Source organism: Natrix helvetica, assembly GCF_964273705.1.
Source record: "Natrix helvetica genome assembly, chromosome: 3".
Classification (NCBI taxonomy): Eukaryota; Metazoa; Chordata; class Lepidosauria; order Squamata; family Natricidae; genus Natrix; species Natrix helvetica.
In genome coordinates this window covers 76,238,814-76,259,333 of record NC_138549.1, presented here as the reverse complement: position 1 = coordinate 76,259,333, position 20,520 = coordinate 76,238,814, and the positions used below count along the sequence as shown (strand labels likewise).

Genomic DNA, 20,520 nt, shown 5'->3' with positions numbered 1-20,520 from the left:
GTCAACTGCTCATGTACTGTACATAGCTGCCACACTTACAGTGCAATCATTTTCTGCTTCCAACTAAATATAGCAGAAGGCATTGGTCTTGTGTCCAACATGTGACTCCCTGCTATCTCATTGTTTATTGTCATATAAATAGTTAGCAAGCTTCTGTGAACATTATTGCTGTGAATAATTTCTTTTTAAAAAGCTGATATGATGTGAAAGATGGGGCAACAGACCCATCTGAGCTTCTCCACTAATTATCTGGCATGCTGGTCTGAACACCCTGCATCTTCCATATGCAAACAATTAGCGAAGGGGGAAAGAATGGTCAAGTAACAAATCCTTTGAGATGTTAGGAACTATGTTTATATTAATTCTAATTATTTCATAATGCAGGAGGGCACTAATGTTATTAAAGGTGTCATAGGTTAATTAAAATTAAAAGAGGCTTAATTCCCTTATTCTACATGATTTCACGCCAATATACAATAGCCTAGGCTAGAACCAAATATTGACCATGGGGACGTTCTTGAGAAGGCTGCAGAAAAAGAGGAATAGACATGTGATATCTGAAGTGGGATTGCTCACCTCTTTCAAAATACAAGGTTCTTGCATGTACTGTTGCATTACTGTTATATTATTCACAGTTCTTTGGAAAAGCAATGTCAAATGTTGTATGTTTTCCTATTCCTTATTACTTGGTAGGTCTTTTTCACATGAACCTGTTTTGGTGAGGTGTATGAAATAGAATTGTGACTCCACTGTTTTAGTATGGTATAGTAATTAAGGCATCAGGCTAGAACCTGGGACACTGTGAGTTTTAATCCTGCCTTAGGCACAAAGCCAGCTGGGTGACCTCTGGACAGTCACTGTATCTCAGCCTAGGAAGGAGGCAACAACAAACTGTTTCTGAAAAACCTTGCTAAGTAAACTGCAGTTCAGGCAGTCTAAAGGAGTCAAAACAAAAAAAAGGGGGGTGGGGGGAGGAGAGGAGGGGAGGGGAGGGAAAGGAAAGACTGTTGTGACTAGGGATGTAAATTAAACTTGTTACAGATTTCTCTGAAAGTGGATTTGTAAGATCCCTCAGAATGGATTCAGTGAGTGGCATGGAGAGCAACACTGAAAAATCTACTAATATGCAGCTCTTGTCCAAAATCACAATGTGAAGAAAATTTGCTTCTAAGAAGGGCATGCAAGGGAATGTTTACTTAAAAATAGCTGCATTAGGAAAAAGTATTTAACAAAGGACAGCTCCCCCCTCCAAATATACTTATCTTACTCTGTGACAAAAATAATAAACAAAACTAGATGCCATGGTTTTATGATTTTAAATTAAAAAAACATTAAAATTCCTGTTGCTTTCCACTCCATACTATGCATAATCTTTGGAATTTTTTTTAAAAAAAATTTAAATTTTTCAAACTTCTGCATACGTAGTATTTTAAATGTAGAACAAAACCATCTAAATTTAATATGCTGCAATTTACAACTGTAATGAAGGTGGCACTAAAATATTCATTCTTTACAGACAATAGGGGACTTCTGGATCTTTAAAAAAATTACTACTTTTGTAGAATCCCACCTACTTGTCTGAAATTTAATAGCTTTTATCACATAGGAATATGTCTTAACGTATAATTTATTTCTATATTTAAAAAATAACATTTGCTTAAAAACTTTATTAAAGCACCAATTATCTGCACTGATTTCTTTTAACATTAGGTTTAAAAAATTCAGGAATCTAGTAGCATTTTTTTTCCTAACAATACATTTTATTAAAAGACATAAGTTTGCATGAACTGCAGCTTACTTCATCAGAGTTGGCAGGAGTGCTTCTAAATTTCAGCTAGTTCTAGCAGATAAAATGACATTAATAGAGGTAGAAATAAAGACCAATTTATAAGGGAAACTTTGCTGTCATACTAAATAAAATAAAATTGCAAGTTTGCCATAATAGTTAATTTAGAGCATCTAGATCTCTACCTTAATCTGTCCTTAAAACACACCACCCTAAACAACCAACCTAAGATACAGTCAAATACAGCTTGGTTCACATCAAAACTTTGATTAGCTCACATCCATGATACATCCCAAATATGTTCTTCTTCTCTAGGAGAGAATTTTAAGCACAATTAATTATTTTCAAACATAAGAAAGGCGTGTATATTTAATTCCTTTGCATGCTGCTGATATAGCTGAGGGCAATGGGCAGTTCAAAAATGTGAAAATAAGTAAATAAATAAAATATCACACACCATATATGAAAAATTGCTATAGTTCCCATTTTTAGTTCTAATCTGAGATCAAGTTCATGGCATGGCATGGCATAACATGGCATAGCATAGCATAGCATAGCATAGCATAGCATAGAATAGAATAGAATAGCTTTTATTGGCCAAGTGCGACTAGACTCACAAGGAATTTGTCTCCAGTGCATAAGCTCTCAGTGTATATGCAAAGAACAAAGTAATAATAATCATAATAACAAATGATAATAATCAGAATAGTGATACTAATAGAGTAGGCAGTGAAACAGATGCAAAGGATAAAAGTAATATAGCTGTACTACATAGATTTTATTATAGATTTTAAAGAAATGCATATACTGTAGCCCCGATCCCCATTACTCCTATTTGAATATTGTTTATAATGTAAATAAAGCTCAGAAGTTTCCCATGAGTTCTCCTGGTGCCAGAAGTTCTTATTCCACTGGGAATGTTGTGTGAAGTGGTGGGATGCAGTGGGGAAAAGAACAAGATGAAACCCAAGGGAGAAGATTTCACCTAAAATATGCCGAGAAAGTTGAAATGATCTATTCCCATCTATCCATCTCATTATCTGTAATTGCCTCCTAACCAATAGAACTGTGCTTCTTTTTAACTAGCGGTGTGTTTTCATTTTTCGACTTTTCAACAGAAGCAAGAGGAGGTGTCACAGGCACTTTGTGCTTCCTTTTAATCTCTCCTTTTTATTTTGTGTTTGTTTTGCTTTTCAAAGAACGTGAACAACCGGTTTGACAGAAGTACAAACAAGACACCATGGAGACACTAGCCATACAAATTAAATATGATAGTTAACAAAATAATAAAACAAAACATCATTTACTACACTGATATCCTCCCACAGATATTGCTTGTTGTAATATTTAACATAGCACTTGTTCTTAGTACTTGCGAGTCTGTTGCAAACAGAAAGTGTTTTGAACTAAGCGTGTAGAAAAAAGGTGATGCCGTTTTCATTTTTATTATAATTTTTTTTTTAAAGAGAAACAAGATAAACCAAGGTTGAATGGTTCTTGCAGGAGGACCCAACAATCTGAAACCATGCTTTCTTAGCATTAGTGAGTTTATAAAATTTAATTAAACCTCATTAAGGAGTCACCAATTCCCAGAATTCCTTCTTAGAACATTTTGTTTCATTTTTACATAGTGTTGTCTCCAGGTTATATTTAGCATGCTATCACCACAGATCAGTCCCATTGCTCATCTCTTTGACATCTCTTTCCAGGCAACTCTGCACCACTACGCAGAAGAAGCAAACAAGGTGAGTGCCCAACATTTAGAAAGACAGACAGAGAGACAGACATACACGGATGTATAGTTAATGAATGCAACACAGCATCTGTTATGCTTTTAACATGATCAAGTACAGCACACCAATGCATCTGTTATAGCTATGGGGGAATCATTTAGCTTTATCATCTGCATTTATAGCAGAAGGATATGCCACAAACCAGTGACGTGCGGTGAGGTTTATGGCTGGTGAGGCTGGTGACGTCATCAGGAAGGCGGGGAATGGGACCATGTGTGCTGGAGGCTCAGGCTGCCTCAGCCTCCAGCACACGTGATCCCATTCCCCACCTTCCTGAGCGTGCTCCGCCGGCTCGCGCTCCGCAGTCCTCGAAAGTGACTGGGGAACGACGAGAACCTTCCTGCCTCTGCTGGACTTTGCGCGCTCCTCACAACTGCATATTGCAGTCGCGAGGAGCGCGCGAAATCCAGCAGAGGCAGGAAGGTTCTCGTCGTTCCCCAGTTGCTTTCGTGCCTTCGTCATCCGGGAGCGCCGACAACATTTCTGCTCCCGGGCGCGGCCGGATGGATGTATATAATATTATAATATTATATATATATAGTTTATATTATATATATATATATATATATTTATATTATATAAATATATATTATATATATATTTATATTATATATATATATAATATTATATATATATATAGTATATAATATTATATACTATTATTTCATGAAGAGAGGTGAGGCCTTACCGCATGTCCCTGCCACAAACATAGAAATGTAGTGCTGCACTTGCATGAAAATACAATATATAAATGGAAAAAAAATAGATTAGTGCAGCATGAAGTAGAAGTCCACTTCAAAAGAAGTTTGAAGTGGACTTCTTTTATAATGAAGGAAAATAAACACTATTTCAGTATTTGTAACTAACTGAATAATTCCATAAAAGAGATCCTTTTGAATTATTGTTATATGAAAAATGAAGGAACAAGAACTAGGTCTCCATTATAATCTGGACACTGTATGAAAATAACCCTAATATAAAGCAACCACAAGTATTTGTAATTACAGTTTAATCCTTCTCGCAGCATTAGTTCTTAGCCACAGCAAGCCACTAAATCTAACAGTTGTTGTCTCACCAAGTGAAAGTACCTCTGTGACCTTATTAGGTTCAAAGGCTAAGCAGAAGCTAAGTAGACCTGGTTAGTATTTGGAGGGAGAAAAGACAAGGTTATTGGTTAATCTGAGAAGTAGAAAAAACATTCTGAAAGAAAATACTTCTGCATTGCATGAAGTCATCTGGAGTCAAACTTCATTCAATGTAGCCTTTATATTACCGTTCAGTAGTAAAATCTGAAGTGTTGTCCAAGAGTACAATAAACAAATAAGAAATATATTTATACCAAGGCCATAATTTGTATTGGTAAATATACTACTCATTTTGGAGCTGATTTAAAATCCCTCAAATTCACATTATATTGCTGAGCTAAGGCCAAAGCACATTTTGCTTATTCTTTCTTATTTTACTAGGATTATTATTAATTTGTTTTGCTTTCACAAAATGAGCACATATAAGAATGACAGTAAGATCACAAATGAAAGATGAAAATGCAAGATGAAGGCAAAAGATATGCCAACGGAAGGAAAGTTTGTTATTCAGGGTTTGACACCTTTTTTGTCAGTACGATAATTAGTCAAGAATAACTGCATAGAAACAACTATGCAAATATGGAATAAATTATTTATGAAGTTGAAGTGGTAGGCATTTATTATTGTAATTTAAGTGCCATTAGAATGTATACGTCTAACTACCAATTGCAATTAATGAATACATTAAGGCCCCTCCAATAGGCAAATCCCAGTGTCATATTATGCAAAGGGGTATTTTTTCAGTTTTGAATTCATCATTACTAATATTTGCGATGCTTATTCATGGTTTCAACATTATTAGGAGAAGTGTAACTCTGTAATATACAGCTGTCATTTTTTTTTAAAGAATGCACGAATACTAACCCTGGAGATACAGTACTACTCAGGTCTGGATTTGGTTATTGCATACTAGAAAAAGGTAAGTCTGAAGGGGAGCCTGTAGGCTTTGAATCTGGACCCTGGGTGCTGCATTTTCAGACCAAAGAAACAGCACAGGGTTCATGCCTTGATTATTTAGATAGCTCTAGTTAAAGACTGTTATATTCTACTGTTTATTCTACTCTAATGACTGACAGTTAGAAAGAAAGTTGGTGATTCAGAAAAGTAATGGGTCGGAACCAGAGAGAGAATTTTAAATGTAAACAAACAAATTTCACGCAGTACAAACAAACAAACAAACACACACACACACACACACACAGAGAGAGAGAGAGAGAGAGAGAGAGAGAGAGAGAGAGAGAGGAGAGAGAGAGAGAGAGAATGTCTATGTGTGTATATATTTCAGTTGACATTTGGTGAAATCAAAATAGCAGGCACCAAATGTATTCTGAAATTGGAAAAGAAAGCTTTCTGTCCTGAGGGAGGGTTGATCCTCCCAGCTTTAGTCTTTAGTGAAAGACACTTGTCTCGAGATATGTTTAAGTAATCACACACCTCAGGGCTCAGGTGTAATACAGTTTGGAAACAGCATTGCTTCGGCTTTCAAAGGAGCATGGATCTTAAGTGAGCATAAACCTTTATAAATCATGACACCCTCAAAGACAATGAGAATAGCACAGAGAGACACAAATGAGAAAGATAGAGGCAGCATGACAAAAGCAGAAGGTTTATTATTTGCACAAAGACAGAGATGCTAATACAGACAGAATGTGGTAAAAGAATACAGATGTACAATGAATTTGGAGGATGGACTTAATAATCAAGCTGTTAGGAGGCATCACTTTCATGATTGGAGGACTTAATGGACTTAGCGGCATGTATATATGGAATAAGAATATGTTTTTATGCATTTAGCTGAAAACCCCTCAGAGTCACTCTGAGAATGAGGTGATATCTAAATTTTATGAACAAATATGAAGGAATGGCTGTTAGTTATTTTAATGACACATTTTAAATACCGATTTGCACTCTAGTATCTGATCCCACAATTTCAAAATACAATTTGAGGAGGGGTTATACATGCCTTGTCTATTCTGCAGAATAACCTCATGGGACAAATTTTTCGTTTCATTTTTATATTGTAGAAGATATGTTTGACAGGAACCATTCTTACAAATTCTGTAGTTTCCCCATATTCCAAACCTATAACATAATTTATTATTGCAACATCATTTGTGTTGCTTAGATATTTTCTATTTTTGGAGGGGGGGGGTTGACAAGATACTCAAAAAAATTATGTACAGCAATCAGAACTGTCTACCATAACATAATATTAGCAAAGCATCTTTCTTCTATGTTACTCAACTCAGTGCTACAGCCATTTTCAATACGAAACAAAGAAAAAGTGTTTATTCAGACTATTATGTGTCAGAATAAAAGTCCTTTTAAAAATATAGGTAGCCATACATTAATTTTTGCTTTGGAGCACAGTTAATGAACTGAATATTAAATTCATTCATTCTGCATTCATTCCATGTCATTATCAATTCACTTTCCAATTAAGATGGTAATGCTAGATACCATCCGTCCATCCATCCATCCATCCATCCATCCATCCATCCATCCATGGAGATGAAAGGATACCAAGAGTTTTGATAGAAAAATAAAAGCTGCACCTCAATACCAACCCATGGTGGTGCAATGTTTAGAATGCAGTACTGCTAACTCATGGCTCACTCCAGGAGTTTGATTCTGAATGGCTCAAGGTTGACTCATCCTTCCATCCTTTTGAGGTCAGCAAAATGAGGACCCAGACAGTTGGAGGCAATATTCTGACTCCATAAACCAAGTAGAGAGGGCTGTAAAGCACTATGAAGCAGTATATAAGTCTAAGTGCTATTGCTACAAGCCCAAATGTGGGCCTACCTACTAAAGATGGTGAAGCAGCAGTAAAGGAACTGGGTGGGACAGGCTAGTATTAAATCTTAGCAAGACAAAGGAACTTTATTTATAAATCAACTGAACCTAGAGTGACTCCATTATTAGGACAATTTGGAACAGCACTTTTCTGAAGTGAGTGCTTTAAGTTCATAGGAGCACCCAAGTATATCATTGATTTCATTATGATCTGTGTTCAGTGTGTAATTTAAAATACAATTGGGAAACATATTAATCTGATTATTACATTTGAATCAATCTGTAAAAATAATTGTGATTTTAGCTGCAACTAAACTAAACTATCTACTCTCAATGACATCACTCCAATAAATGTCTGGACTCCAGGAAGCCGGAGTAGTTTTAAGAATACTGAAACAAAGGGGTTATGGTTAAAAAATGCATGTGTACAATATATCTAATGTCATACAAAGGCATGCTTCCATCCAATCAGGTGTTACATGCATGCACACACATGTGCACAAATTAAGACACAAAATGTTATCAGTGATAACATTTTGAAAGTCAGAAATACTTGGTGATTTCAAAGTATTGGAAGAAAATGACCATTTTGTTTTTTAAAAAGGAAGGGAATAAATAGCCTCTTGATGCTCAAGCTGCAAAATGTAAAGGATCCAAAGTGAAACTAAATTGGATTTAATGTAAGTAAACTAAAATCAAAATTAATTTCAAACTGATAATATGATTAATCCCTATTCCTGACACACTTTTCCCTTTCTATCATATTAAAATTACAATTTGGCAGCAACATTAGGAAGCACTCCAGATACATAGGGGGCACTCTATATAAGTCTCAGCCTGCAGGCTGCATCCCCTGTTTTAAAGTCAAAGATGTTTGTTTTTGCATCTTACAAATATTAAAGGAGGAGACTGGATAAAAACCAGACTGCTGAACAAATCCAAACTAGAAGACATTATCAGCAAGTGAAAATGGAGATCTGTTTTTGGAACCTTTCCCTGACTTGTCTATCACTTTAAAAGTATCAAGTATCCCAAATCTGCCTCTCTGTTTACCATAACAATAATAACTCCAAATCATTGCAATGACAGACTTTACATCTCCCTGAAATATTGCAAAACATGGTTAGAGGTTTTAGATTTGTTGTTAGTTTTACTTTCACTTTGGCCAAGATACCTTCTGCTGTGTTTTGATGGCTTTAAAATAACCCCGGAGGATTTCACTGCCAATCATCTGGTTCACCCCATTCCACGGCTGGGTCATCATCCATGTGGAGAATGAGGTAAGAAAGTAGCTGAAAAAGATTCTGCCACAACAAGAGAGAGACAAAAAAGGAGATGTCGCTTACATCTATTTCACAGCGATCACCAGCAAAATTCACATCACAGATACAGTAAAATTTGTTGATATGGTTCTGGCAGAGGCCCCCATTGAGGCATGGATTAGAGTTGCATTCATTGATGTCCACTTCACATCTGCAAAGCAAAGATTAGATTAGTATGTAGACAGCTGTCCTAAAAGAAAGCGTAGGAAAATAAATTTGGCTTTCTGTTTTCAAGGGCTCTGAAATGGTTTAAGCCTCCTTTCCTCAACCTGATTCTTCCAGATTTACAGGACTTCACTTCCTGTTATCTCAATCATCAAGGTCCATGCTGGGTAGGGACGTGCAGTCAGGGGAGGCAAGGGAGGCAGAGCCTCACCTCTCTTCATGAAATAATAGTATATAATATTATATACTATATACTATATATCTATATATCTGTATCTATATCTATATCTATATCTATATCTATATCATCTATATCTATATCTATATCTCTATCTATATCTATATATCTATCTCTATCTCTATCTCTATCTCTATCTCTATCTATATATCTATATATCTCTATATCTCTATCTCTATCTCTATCTCTATCTCTATCTCTATCTCTATCTATATCATCTATATCTATATCTATATCTATATCTATATCTATATCTATATCTATATCTATATCTATATCTATATCTATATCTATATCTATATCTATCTATCTATCTATCTATCTATCATCTATCTATCTATCTATCTATCTATCTATCTATATATCTATATATATCTATCTATCTATATATATCTATATCTATATCTATATCTATATCTATATCTATATCTATATCTATATCTATATCTATATCTATATCTATATCTATATCTATCTATCTATCTATCTATCTATCTATCTATCTATCTATCTATATATATATATATATATATATATATATATATATATAATATTATATACATCCACCCGGCCGCGCCCGGGAGCTGTGGAGGCAGAAATGTTATCGGCGCTCCCGGATGACAAAGCCATGAAAGCGACTGTGGGAAGGTTCTCGTCGTTCCCCAGTCGCTTTCGTGGCTTCGTCATCCAGGAGTGCCGACAACATTTCTGCCTCCGCAGCTCCCGGGCGTGGCCAGACAGATGTAGCCAGAGCAACGCCGAGTCGGTCTGGGTGAACGAAAAAGTGAGCGAGCGAGCGATGGAGGTCCTCGGTCGCTCGCCCGCTGGACTGCCTCAGCACCACTCTGGCTACCTCTGTCCATCCGCTCCCACGAGCTGCGGAGGCAGAAATGTTGTCGGCGCTCCTGGATGATGAAGCCACGAAAGCGACTGGGGAACGACGAGAACCTTCCTGCCTCTGCTGGACTTGCGCAAAGTCCAGCAGAGGCAGGAAGGTTCTCGTCGTTCCCCAGTCGCTTTCGAGGACTGCAGAGCGTGAGCCGGCGGAACACGCTCAGGAAGGCGGGGAATGGGATCACGTGTGCTGGAGGCTGAGGCAGCCTCAGTCTCCAGGACACGTGGTCCCATTCCCCGCCTTCCTGATGACATCACCAGCCTCACCAGCCATAAACCTCACCGCACGTCACTGATGCTGGGCATTAAGAATATCTAAGTGTAAAACATCTTACTGCAGAAAGTGAGATAACAACATTGATCTTCTTTGGAGGTCAAGATTAATAGTTTTCCATAAATGAGACTAATGCTCTCCTTTTTAAAAGTTGCATTTGAATGAAAGGAAACCGGAATGGGACCAGAGAAGGACAAAACAGGCAAAAAAAAAATCAGAAAAGAGAAAGAGATATCAATAATAAAAACCAATGGATTCTCCTGCTTTGCTGGATTATGGGTCGATTGCAGATTTGGGAATGCTGAAGATGACAGTGATATGAAGAAATATTTAAAGTGAATAAGATATATTGTGCATGCAATGTAAATTCAAATACAAGCATTTATATGACATTACTACTCTGCTATTTGTAAAAAATAATAGCAACTATAACTAGAAAGTTGGGATATCTGTTAGTTTATGCTCTTTGAACACACAGAAAACAGATGAAATCTAGTAAGTATTGATAATGCTATAGCAAATTTTTAAATGTCAGATATATACAATATATTTGTATTTGTGTATAGGAAGTGTCTGAAGTGTTGTACAAGAATTCCAAGATGGCAAACACTTTGAGAACTTTAAACGTTAATTGTGAAAATATTTCAAACAGGAATTAAGGTTTAATTCATTTATCTATAGCAAACTAGAAGAAAATAATTAAAATATCAATCTGACCTAAAAAAAGATTTCAGGCCACATGACATGAAAAAATTTCTGGGCAGTTTACAATATTTAAAATAAACATTTTGGAATTGGTTTGGAATATATGTTCAGTTAGAATAATCCTAAAACATGCAGGCAGCCTTATTATACGCCAAGAATATAGGAAGTGATACACAATGTCATTTATTCATTACTGAAAAGCTAAAACTTTTTGCTAACTAATAAGGTTAAAAATATAATGATTTTAATTTCTTTAATTGTAGTAATTAGGTTTCTAGAGCAGCAGAACATGCATTTTCTTCCTGTTATAAAACCCTGAAAGGGGAAAATATGCACCATTGCTTTTTGAATATTCTTAATTCATTCTTAAATCTACATGAGCTGGTATTTAATGTTTTCTTTGGGTATTTGGGCCATATAGTGCATCATGACTGTGAGTGCCAAATTCTGCCTGCGTTGATAGCCAGAAATATTTTGTGTCATTCATCATTCATATTTCACATTAAACAATACATGCAGTTTTACTTGCATTTTTGTTAAAAGTGATTCAGCTATGAACAGGGGAGTGAGGCTGTGAAACATAGTTTTATTGTTCTCCTCTAAGGTTTTTTCAGGTGACATTGGTTACATTAGTCTTCCCCAATCTAGGTTCTCTTTATATTTGTGGATTCCAACCACCAGAATTCTTAGTTACATCAAAAATTTGAGAGTTGAGTCCTTATAACTAAGCACTGCTTGTAGGTAATATTTACAGGATGAACTCCATAGATTACAGATTATTTTGAAACTAGCAATGTAGGATTTGGGGAATCTTGTTCATTGTGTAAATGGAGTGTGCATGGAGCTAAAGTGCATGGAGCCATAAGGTAAAGCAAATCATGATTTGCGCTAATGTAGAGTTTATCTACATGTGCAGAGAAACCATGTAGTATAGCTTCCTGGAGATGGGCTTGATCCCAATATCTTCCAACCTTTTAGACGTTATAGCATTTTGTAACTGACATACTCTCATTCATGAACTAAGTTCCTTCGTGCCAATAATTTTATTTTACTTTTTAAAGAATGATCCCACCTTATACAAAATAGCTTGTTAATGTGAAACCTTCATGTTGGAGTGAGTACTTCCAAACACATTTGTGTGGGTTCTGTTTTGTTTTTTTCACTGCTTCTGCAATTGCATTAATAGCAAGGTGATACATTATTGTAGTAAACCAACCTAATATTTCTGCCAAGCCCAGTGTTTGCTGAATTAGATTGTAATAATCATAGTTAATACATGGCATTGTGCAGTTGCATGAAAAAAAATATACATTCATTCTCAAATCAGATATGACACATCAAAAGGTCTTACTGTAACCCTGAAAAGCCTGCGAGGCACATGCACGCTAAGTGTCCTTCAAACTCAGTACAGTTGCCATAATTGTAACAGGTGATATTTCTGTTTTCATTCCCACACCGTGTTGAAGGCATTCGTATGTGCCTATAGTGGGGAAAAAAACACAAGTCTGTAATAATGTCCCAATATTCTTTCAAAGCATTTCTATTTTTAATATATCAAAACCTTGATATGAAATCTACTGAGTCTTCTCTTGTATTCATACAAGACTAAATAGAGGTGATTACTTCCAAGTAATCAGATAACAAATATATAAATAAGAGACTTCTTCGGGTCTTGGGCACTCTTTTTCTAGAATGGGAGACGGAATGGGACAACTTGCCAAAGGCATCTTGCTGTGGCCAACTCTCCATGGCCAACTCATCATGACCAACTTGCTATGGTACAATTCACTGTGTGACAATTTAACAATTTTATTTAATTATTTAAAGTAAATAACATATTTTAATTTTTGTTATTCACATTTCATTCTGTTTGCCTCCTTTTGCCTCCTTTCTTCAATGATTCTATTTCACTATTTCTTTGATATTAGTGTAACTCCTGACCTGTAGTGAGTTGGCCGCAGCAAGTTGTCTCTGGGGAATTGTCATAGACCAGTGGAAAAGGTGAATTGGAAGAAGGACTAACCCAAATAAAAGGAGTGGCTAATTTTAGGAAGTGTCTCACTGAAATTAATTTATCTTCTTTTTAGGCTTTCATGAAGATTTCTTTAAAATGGGTTGCCTAAAATGAAAAGCAGAGAGGTGTGGTACTTTTTTTTTGTAACAATGGTTTACCACTACATTCTTCCAAAAAGCTAGTCCAATTTTCCAGTCTAATCCACAGCTCTAGAATTCTTTAATGGTCTCTCATCTAACAGCTAACCAGTCTGTGAAGAGTATGTTTTAAAATCTCTTTCAACCTTCCCTGGATTCCAAAATGCTAATTTTCCCTATAGTTTCTGCTGCATAAACTAAAGACTGTACTTCCAAATTCCCACACTTCCCAAATGTTGTTGGGTTATGACTGCTTGCATATGTATTCTCACAAGAGGAGGAAAAATTCTGTCAGGAAAAATGCCAATCCCCATCATCCAGTTTTTCTGATATATTTGCTTAAGATTATTCTTTTGATTGTGTATCTAATTGCCAAAACAGATTATTTATTTATTTTATTTAAGAAAATTTATATGGCCACCTAACTCACTCTCAGGGACAAGGATAAAAAGGAGAGAAAATAAAACAAAGCAGATCAGAATTAGAGTTTTGGAGAAGTTTTAAATACTTTAACTGTTTGCATTTAGATAATGCATTAAATGTAATATTAAAACTCAATGGCTATTTGTTTGTCAATGAAGAACCATTTGAGGGTGGAGGCTATTTTGAGCTCTGGCGTCTCAATGTGGTGACTTATTTCTTTCCTCCTCTCCCTATTTTTGACTATTTCTCCATGCCAAATCGCCCCCATGAACTGCAGTTATTATAGGTATGTGAAAGTTAGGATCCATTCCTGTTTCTATATTAAAAGCCTTTGCCACACGTTCTTTTTTTTTTAGTAAGTACTGACTCTTAGCAACTGCCTGGATAGGTCCCTGCACTTTTCTTGGCAAGCTTTCAGAAGTGGTTTGCCATTGCCTTTTTTCTAGGGCTGAGAGAGAGTGACTGACCCAAAATTACCAAGCTGGCCTGTATCTTAAGATGAGACTAGGACAATTTCCCAGTTCCTGATCTTGTGCCTTAACCACTACATCAAACTGCATCTCTAACTACTCATAGTGAATGACTATCTTTATCAAAGCTTTGTTACTATACCTGCAAAATCTTCCAGTGAAATTCCCAGTGCAGAGGCATGAATAACCATTAATGCCATCTACACATGTGGCTCCATTTCCGCAGAGATGTCCAAAACAGTCATCTATGTCTTCTTCACACCTCGTTCCTCTGTATCCAGGATCACATATACACTTGTAAGCTGACATCCCATCACTGCAATTTCCATGGAGACAAGGGTTTGAGGAGCATTCATCAACACTGAGTTCACATTGAGATCCAGTCCATCCCTTGGCACATGTGCAGCGAAAATAGCTGTAAAAATCTTCACACAGCCCGCCATTCAAGCAAGGATTTGAGCGGCAGGCATCCAGCTTAAGGCAACCAGTGACAACCGAATTGGCAGAGATCTTGAGAAACTGCTCTTCTTGTGGTTTTTTAGTATTGTCGAAGTAAGAGAGATGAATTCCACCAATCTCTACGGTGCTCATGCACCCTCTCAGTCCATCTTTTCTATCAAAAGCTTTGTCAGCCAGGTAGACATCTGTGCCTTCTCTTAGGAAGTTAAGGTTTCCAGTGGCAACAGTACTTGTAGCATGGTCTCTCTCATCATTTATGTCAATACGCCATTTTGATGACTGAGATAGTGGGTCTATCATAGAGTAGGTGACCTTGTGCCACTTCCCATCATTCACCGATAGGGAACTAGCCAGGCTCAATGTAAAAAAACTATTACCACTTTGCAGCTGAAACCACAATGTGGCATCCTGAATACTGACAGAGAAAAACTCTGGCTCCTTCTCAGCATAAAGTAGTATCACATCTGAGTCTCGAGTCCGAAAACCAAAGGTTATATTGGTGAGATCTCTCTTGATCTTCCCATTGCTTCTATAAAAGATGGCACTGCTTCTGCCATTAAAAATGGCATTGGAGATACCTGAGCAGAGATGGGAAGAATTAATTTACTGCATAAGGCTAGTGCTATCATCTCTATATATTTGTGGGAGAATCCACTGTGGTTTCCACGTGGCCTGAATCCAAAAGTACTTAGCAATTTAAAAAAAAACACTTATGTGAAACTTAAGGGTTAGAGAATTGATTATTTTCTCCCTATTGTCTAAAATATTGATATCCCATACTTATTATTCCATTAATTGTCCTGAGTTTGTAATAATTGGTGTGATTATAGAGCTGAAAAATGTGTTAAAACTTTAAGAAACTTGCAACTAATTAGCATGAAGATGCACATCTGAAATAATTTGCCAGAAGAGAAGAAGAGGAGGACATTTGAGGTCAGTTTAAAGGTTTAACCTCATCTCACTGTATCATCAAATAGAAGGACAGTGGTAGTGAATTAGCACCATGCTGTTTTTAGAACTGTCTTAGCACCAGCTAAAAGATCTGGGTTGCAAACCTGTACATAATTACAACATCACAAGAAAGAATTAGATTTTTTGGGATCACTTTGCTACCACGTAAATGTTCAACCAGTTTTATCAGTCCACATATAATAGTACTACCTTGAATAGATTCGGAAAAGTCAAAAGACAACATTCTGATATCTAAGCATTCCCCTTCCACTTTCTCCCTCTTAACAATGCAGTGATATAATTGGAAAATTTGTTGAAAATTTGGGGCTTTCTGAGAAAAACGAGTTGGCCTCGGTCAGTATCATAGATTCCTATTCTGTCCTGATGGCCCTACTGTAAATGATTTTATGGGCTTCAAATCTTAGTGGCATTAAGGATATTTGGCAATTTATAAGAAAAAAAATCTCTACAAAATTAATCTTTCCCTTCTCTCTCCATCTTTACTCCTTGTTCAAAATATAGAACACACATAAAATAGATAGACACGACTGTACTACCAGATCATTTCCGATTTATAGCACCAGGAATGTCTGATTCCTGATCATTTAACACAGTAACAGTATGTCCTAAATTATATCTCTAAAAGAAGGAAAATTTGGGCAATCAAAAATTGATTCTCTATTGTTACATTTATGTATTGTTTATTTTGATGAATCTTAGGGTATAAAAAAATAGAAGATCTCTGAAACAACAATCTTGCCTTGGAGAGGAGGATGGAATGTATTGTTAATTCATGCCACCTTCTCAATCCACCGTTATCTTAAATGCATATTGGAGCTCCTATTGTTTTAAGCATTTACTATGACCTTCAGAATAATGGAACTACATACAATTAAGTGGCAAAATTTGACACCGAAATTTCCATTAGAGCCACTCACATAAGTTCCTCTGAATGCTAAAGGCAAAAACAAAACCATCAGTTGAGGGAGCCTTGCTGATCAGTCCCATTTCTTCTGGTGAATTGCCCATTATCTCTGGAGCCATGATGCTTAACCCAGGGCACTCCTATTAAAACCCTCTATTTGCATTTTTGGACTTCGAGGCAAAATAGATTGTACAGTCTTAAGGTACCTGCCTCCCAAACTGAACTCAACTATGCTCACTTTTGGAGTGTGTGATCCTTAGCATTCTATACAAAGCCTTGTGTAGTCCATCAGCTGATCTAAGTTGCCTATTTGTAGTCTTCTGTTTTTTAAATTACTGGTCATGCTCACCTCAGTTGGAATTTTTCTATGCTATTGATGCCAATAGCTAGGCAACCAAAATAACACGCATGCGTGCCCTATTGTGCACGCACATGTGCCCACCCACCTGCACATGTGTGAGCGACTCACCTGCACATGCGCAAATGATCCACCTGTGCATGCACGAGCAACCCCCATATGGAGGAGAATTTGCCCTATCCAGGGTCCCAAGGATTTCCTGAAGCCCATGGAGGGTGAAAACAGCCTCCCCGGCCCTCTGGAAAGCTGGAGAAGGCTGTTTTCACCCCTTCCCAGGCTTTAGGAAAGCCTCCAGAGCCTAGAGAGGCGAAAAACAGGCCCAATGGCCCAACCAGAAGTTTGGGAAAGAACTTCCAGTTTTCCCATTGGGCCGTTTTCACCCTCCCCAGCCTTCAAGAAAGCCTCTGTAGCCTGGAGAGGGCACAAAATGGCCCAATGGTCCAACCGGAAGTTCATTCCCATACTTCCCGTTGGGCCATTGGACCTGTTTTTCGCCCTCTCTAGGCTCTGGAGGCTTTCTTGAAGCCTGGGAAGGGTGAAAATGGTCTCCCCCGGCCATTTGGAAGGCCAAAAATCAGCTGGCCAGTGCGCATATGTGTGCTGGAGCTGAGGGCTGCCATGCTGGCAAATATGGTGCCATCGGTTTGCTATTACGGCCCTATAACATTTCAGACAAATGGTAAACCAAACATAGCAAAAGAAGCGGATCACCCATTTACCCTGAAAGAGTGGCAGAAAACTTGTCACTCTATTACTTTAATTTTCAAAAAGCAATAGAAATAACGGAGGAACTGAAATACTTGCATTCAAATCCTTGATATACCGGCAGGCATTGGGCTTCAGGAGGGCAAGGACTGAGGTCACACCATTTCACTTCTTCGCAAGCTTTCCCAGCCATATTTGGTGGACAAGTACAAGTGAAGTCATCCCAGATTGAATAGCAAACACCACCGTTCTGGCATGGAGCAGACTAAAAAGGAAAAAAAAATGGGAATGAAAGGTGATCAAAGTTTTCTGTTTTTCCAATCAATTTTTTATTTTTCATATATTTTAATCAGGGATATATCAGATCTGGTCTTCCAGATGTTGAGTAATCGTATCATCAGGACGGCCAATAAACTAAAGGAAATTTTCCATCCAACATTTTGCAGGCCAAATGTTATCTGTTCTTTTACACAAAGTTTAGAGTGCCAGCAAGCAAACCCGATAAAAGGTGGCGGCTTTAATCCATTGGCTTCAATGCTTCAAATGTCAAAGAATTCTCAGTTAATTTCCTGACCTGACCAGCTAAAATATCTTAGGTAGCAGAGTTAGTGAAGACCTCTGATTTCAACCTCAACTGGGAAATAGACAGGAAGCAAGAAATCTGAGATCCAGTCTTTCAACTTCTCTGCCCTTTCCAACAGCCATGGGGGGGCTCCAGTTTTTATGAGAATAGCGGTACTGTGAGAGAGGAAGTTCAATCTTCTGTGCCACTTTCTCTAGATCTAAATTAGATCCTAAGGCTGCTAGGAGACCCACTTGGGAGTTGTTGTGGGGAGCATAGGTAACATTTTAGGGCCTGAATTTCTTTTCCTGCTCTGGGCTAATAACTTCAGGAGAGGAGAGAATTGATTAGATCCAAAAAGAGAACGGAGGAAGGAAAATAAATATTAACCTTTCTCTTGCTACTTCCCACAACACAAAGGTCTCCACCCCTGTGGATGATTTTATTATTATTTTCCAATAAAAAAATTAGAATCCCATGTCAATACAGACAATACTGCTTGGCGTAATAATGGTTTTGCCTTTTATAAAGGCACTTTATTGTATAGAAAACAGCCAATTTCTTTTTTCAACCTAATTGTAGAAATGCTGCTTCTTTGGGGATTTTGTTTTGTCTTTGAGTTACCGACAAATTGAAGAGAAGGGAACAGAAAACTAGCAAAACGAGAGCAAGTTGTTTCAATATTTGTAATTTTAAAGTCTTACTTTTATTTTATTTTTTTTGCACTTTTATACAATTTTATTAACTTCCTTGTGCATTCAGCTGTACAGAAAAACAAGTTTCAACTGAATGCATGCATGCCCGGATGCATAATTAAATGGATATAAAGGGTGGAGGGAAGCAAGAAGTTCGGATGAAGGGAAAAATAACTTTGGACTTCTCAAGTCAGAGGAACTGTCAGGCTATAAAGTTGTGAAGAATGAATGAAAAGTAGATCCTGTCTCCTTTTTATATATATATATATATTACTTTTGCCTTGAGTTGGCTTCTGTTCACCACTTAATGGTCCTGACATCAAGGAGCACATGTATGTAAGCCCTCATAGAACCAAGATTACAAATAGCATGCTTGTCAAAGGACTCCATTAATGCATTGAGGGCATTCCCAGACCTACTGTTTCTCTCATAATTTGAAGCAATCGAGACTTGTAGTTACTTCAGCAGGCTGGAAATACTAAGAAACCACTAGGAACACTAGGTAGCAATCTGTGCTCATCTTCCAGCCGAATACTGGAAAAGCAAAATTTAATCAATCTCCCAATTCCCTGAACTCTTGCAGATACCGAAGCAACAAAACCTTTCCACCATTGCATATAGAAATAAAATAAATTGCCAGCTCTTTTTAAAATCCATGTATTCAGGCTCCATTTGTCTGATTTCCATTAAAAAAAGAAAAAGAAACAAAATCTTAATAGTTACTGTTAAGGGACCTGAATGGCATTCCTATTGCATTAAAATGCTTCTTTCAAGTTGTGAAGAGAAATAATAGCTTGTCAACATTTTTTGGCAACCACATGTTTTTCCCTACAGTATTAACTATGGTTGCATCTTGCTCTTGGGCCTGGAATGGTAGGAGAAGCAAAAATGTCTATAAATAGGGACCAGATCTGCTTCTGCATTACTGCAAATCCCTTAGATCGAAGTCTCCTCAGCAGGCACTCATGAGGGAAAGACAGACAACAATAATGAGAAAGCACAAAGTATTGGTGAGCACTAGCCATAGCATTTGAAAGCACCAGAAACCATATAATAGAGAAGTACAGAAAGAGACTGGCCTAGAAAAGGGTTAGGAATGCTGCAAGGGCAAACTCTTGAGGAGAAAATCAGGCAAGCTTATAAGGAAATCATTAAAATGCTCCTAAATGTTTGAGATTTAAATGAATAGCTGCTTAATGTGAAACATATATGGTATAAACAGAATCCACAACATAATATATTCCATAAGCCTGTACATTCCCTTGCATATAATTCACAGATAATAGGTTTTTTTTAAAAAGAATGCCATGTTTCATAAAGTGTTAAAAGTTGTGAGGTTTTTTTTTGATACAGATACATCTAATTCATTTTTGGCTACTTTTATATTTCTTCAGCAATACAACATTCACTTCTTGTTTAACATTTTATGAATCTTGATGCCAGATCTAAATGTCTGTAACATGCCCCATGATTGGCTTGTTCTGTAAAGTGTGGTTTTAAAGTAATTATTAGAATATTTTGGTTTGGGAACGACAGTGAGTTCAAGTTGCTCTTAATGAACATCAGCTTTGCTTACTGGTTGTCATTACTCAAAGATTTAAGAGCTGCCCTTCCAGTCTACCAGACACTTTTTGGTATCATTGCCCACAAACTGCAAAGCAGTTTGGCAAAATCTGATCTTTATCCACCTCTTTCACTAAAAGCCTTGAGATATTCCTAATATTCTTGTCACATGTTGTTCTGACCCAGCCTTAGCAGAAACA

General features: G+C 37.0%; 1 protein-coding gene across 1 annotated transcript in view; it reads right to left on the bottom strand.

Moving 5' to 3' along the window:
- CRB1 (crumbs cell polarity complex component 1) overlaps window positions 1-20,520 on the bottom strand; it is a gene marked incomplete at its 5' end in the record, with an annotated part of 107,636 nt that overhangs the window by 11,534 nt on the left and 75,582 nt on the right. Inside the window, 5 exon segments of the mRNA XM_081949153.1 lie at window positions 8,635-8,711; window positions 8,713-8,933; window positions 12,410-12,538; window positions 14,245-15,139; window positions 17,588-17,765. Of these exon segments, the coding sequence (XP_081805279.1) occupies window positions 8,635-8,711; window positions 8,713-8,933; window positions 12,410-12,538; window positions 14,245-15,139; window positions 17,588-17,765 (1,500 nt within the window).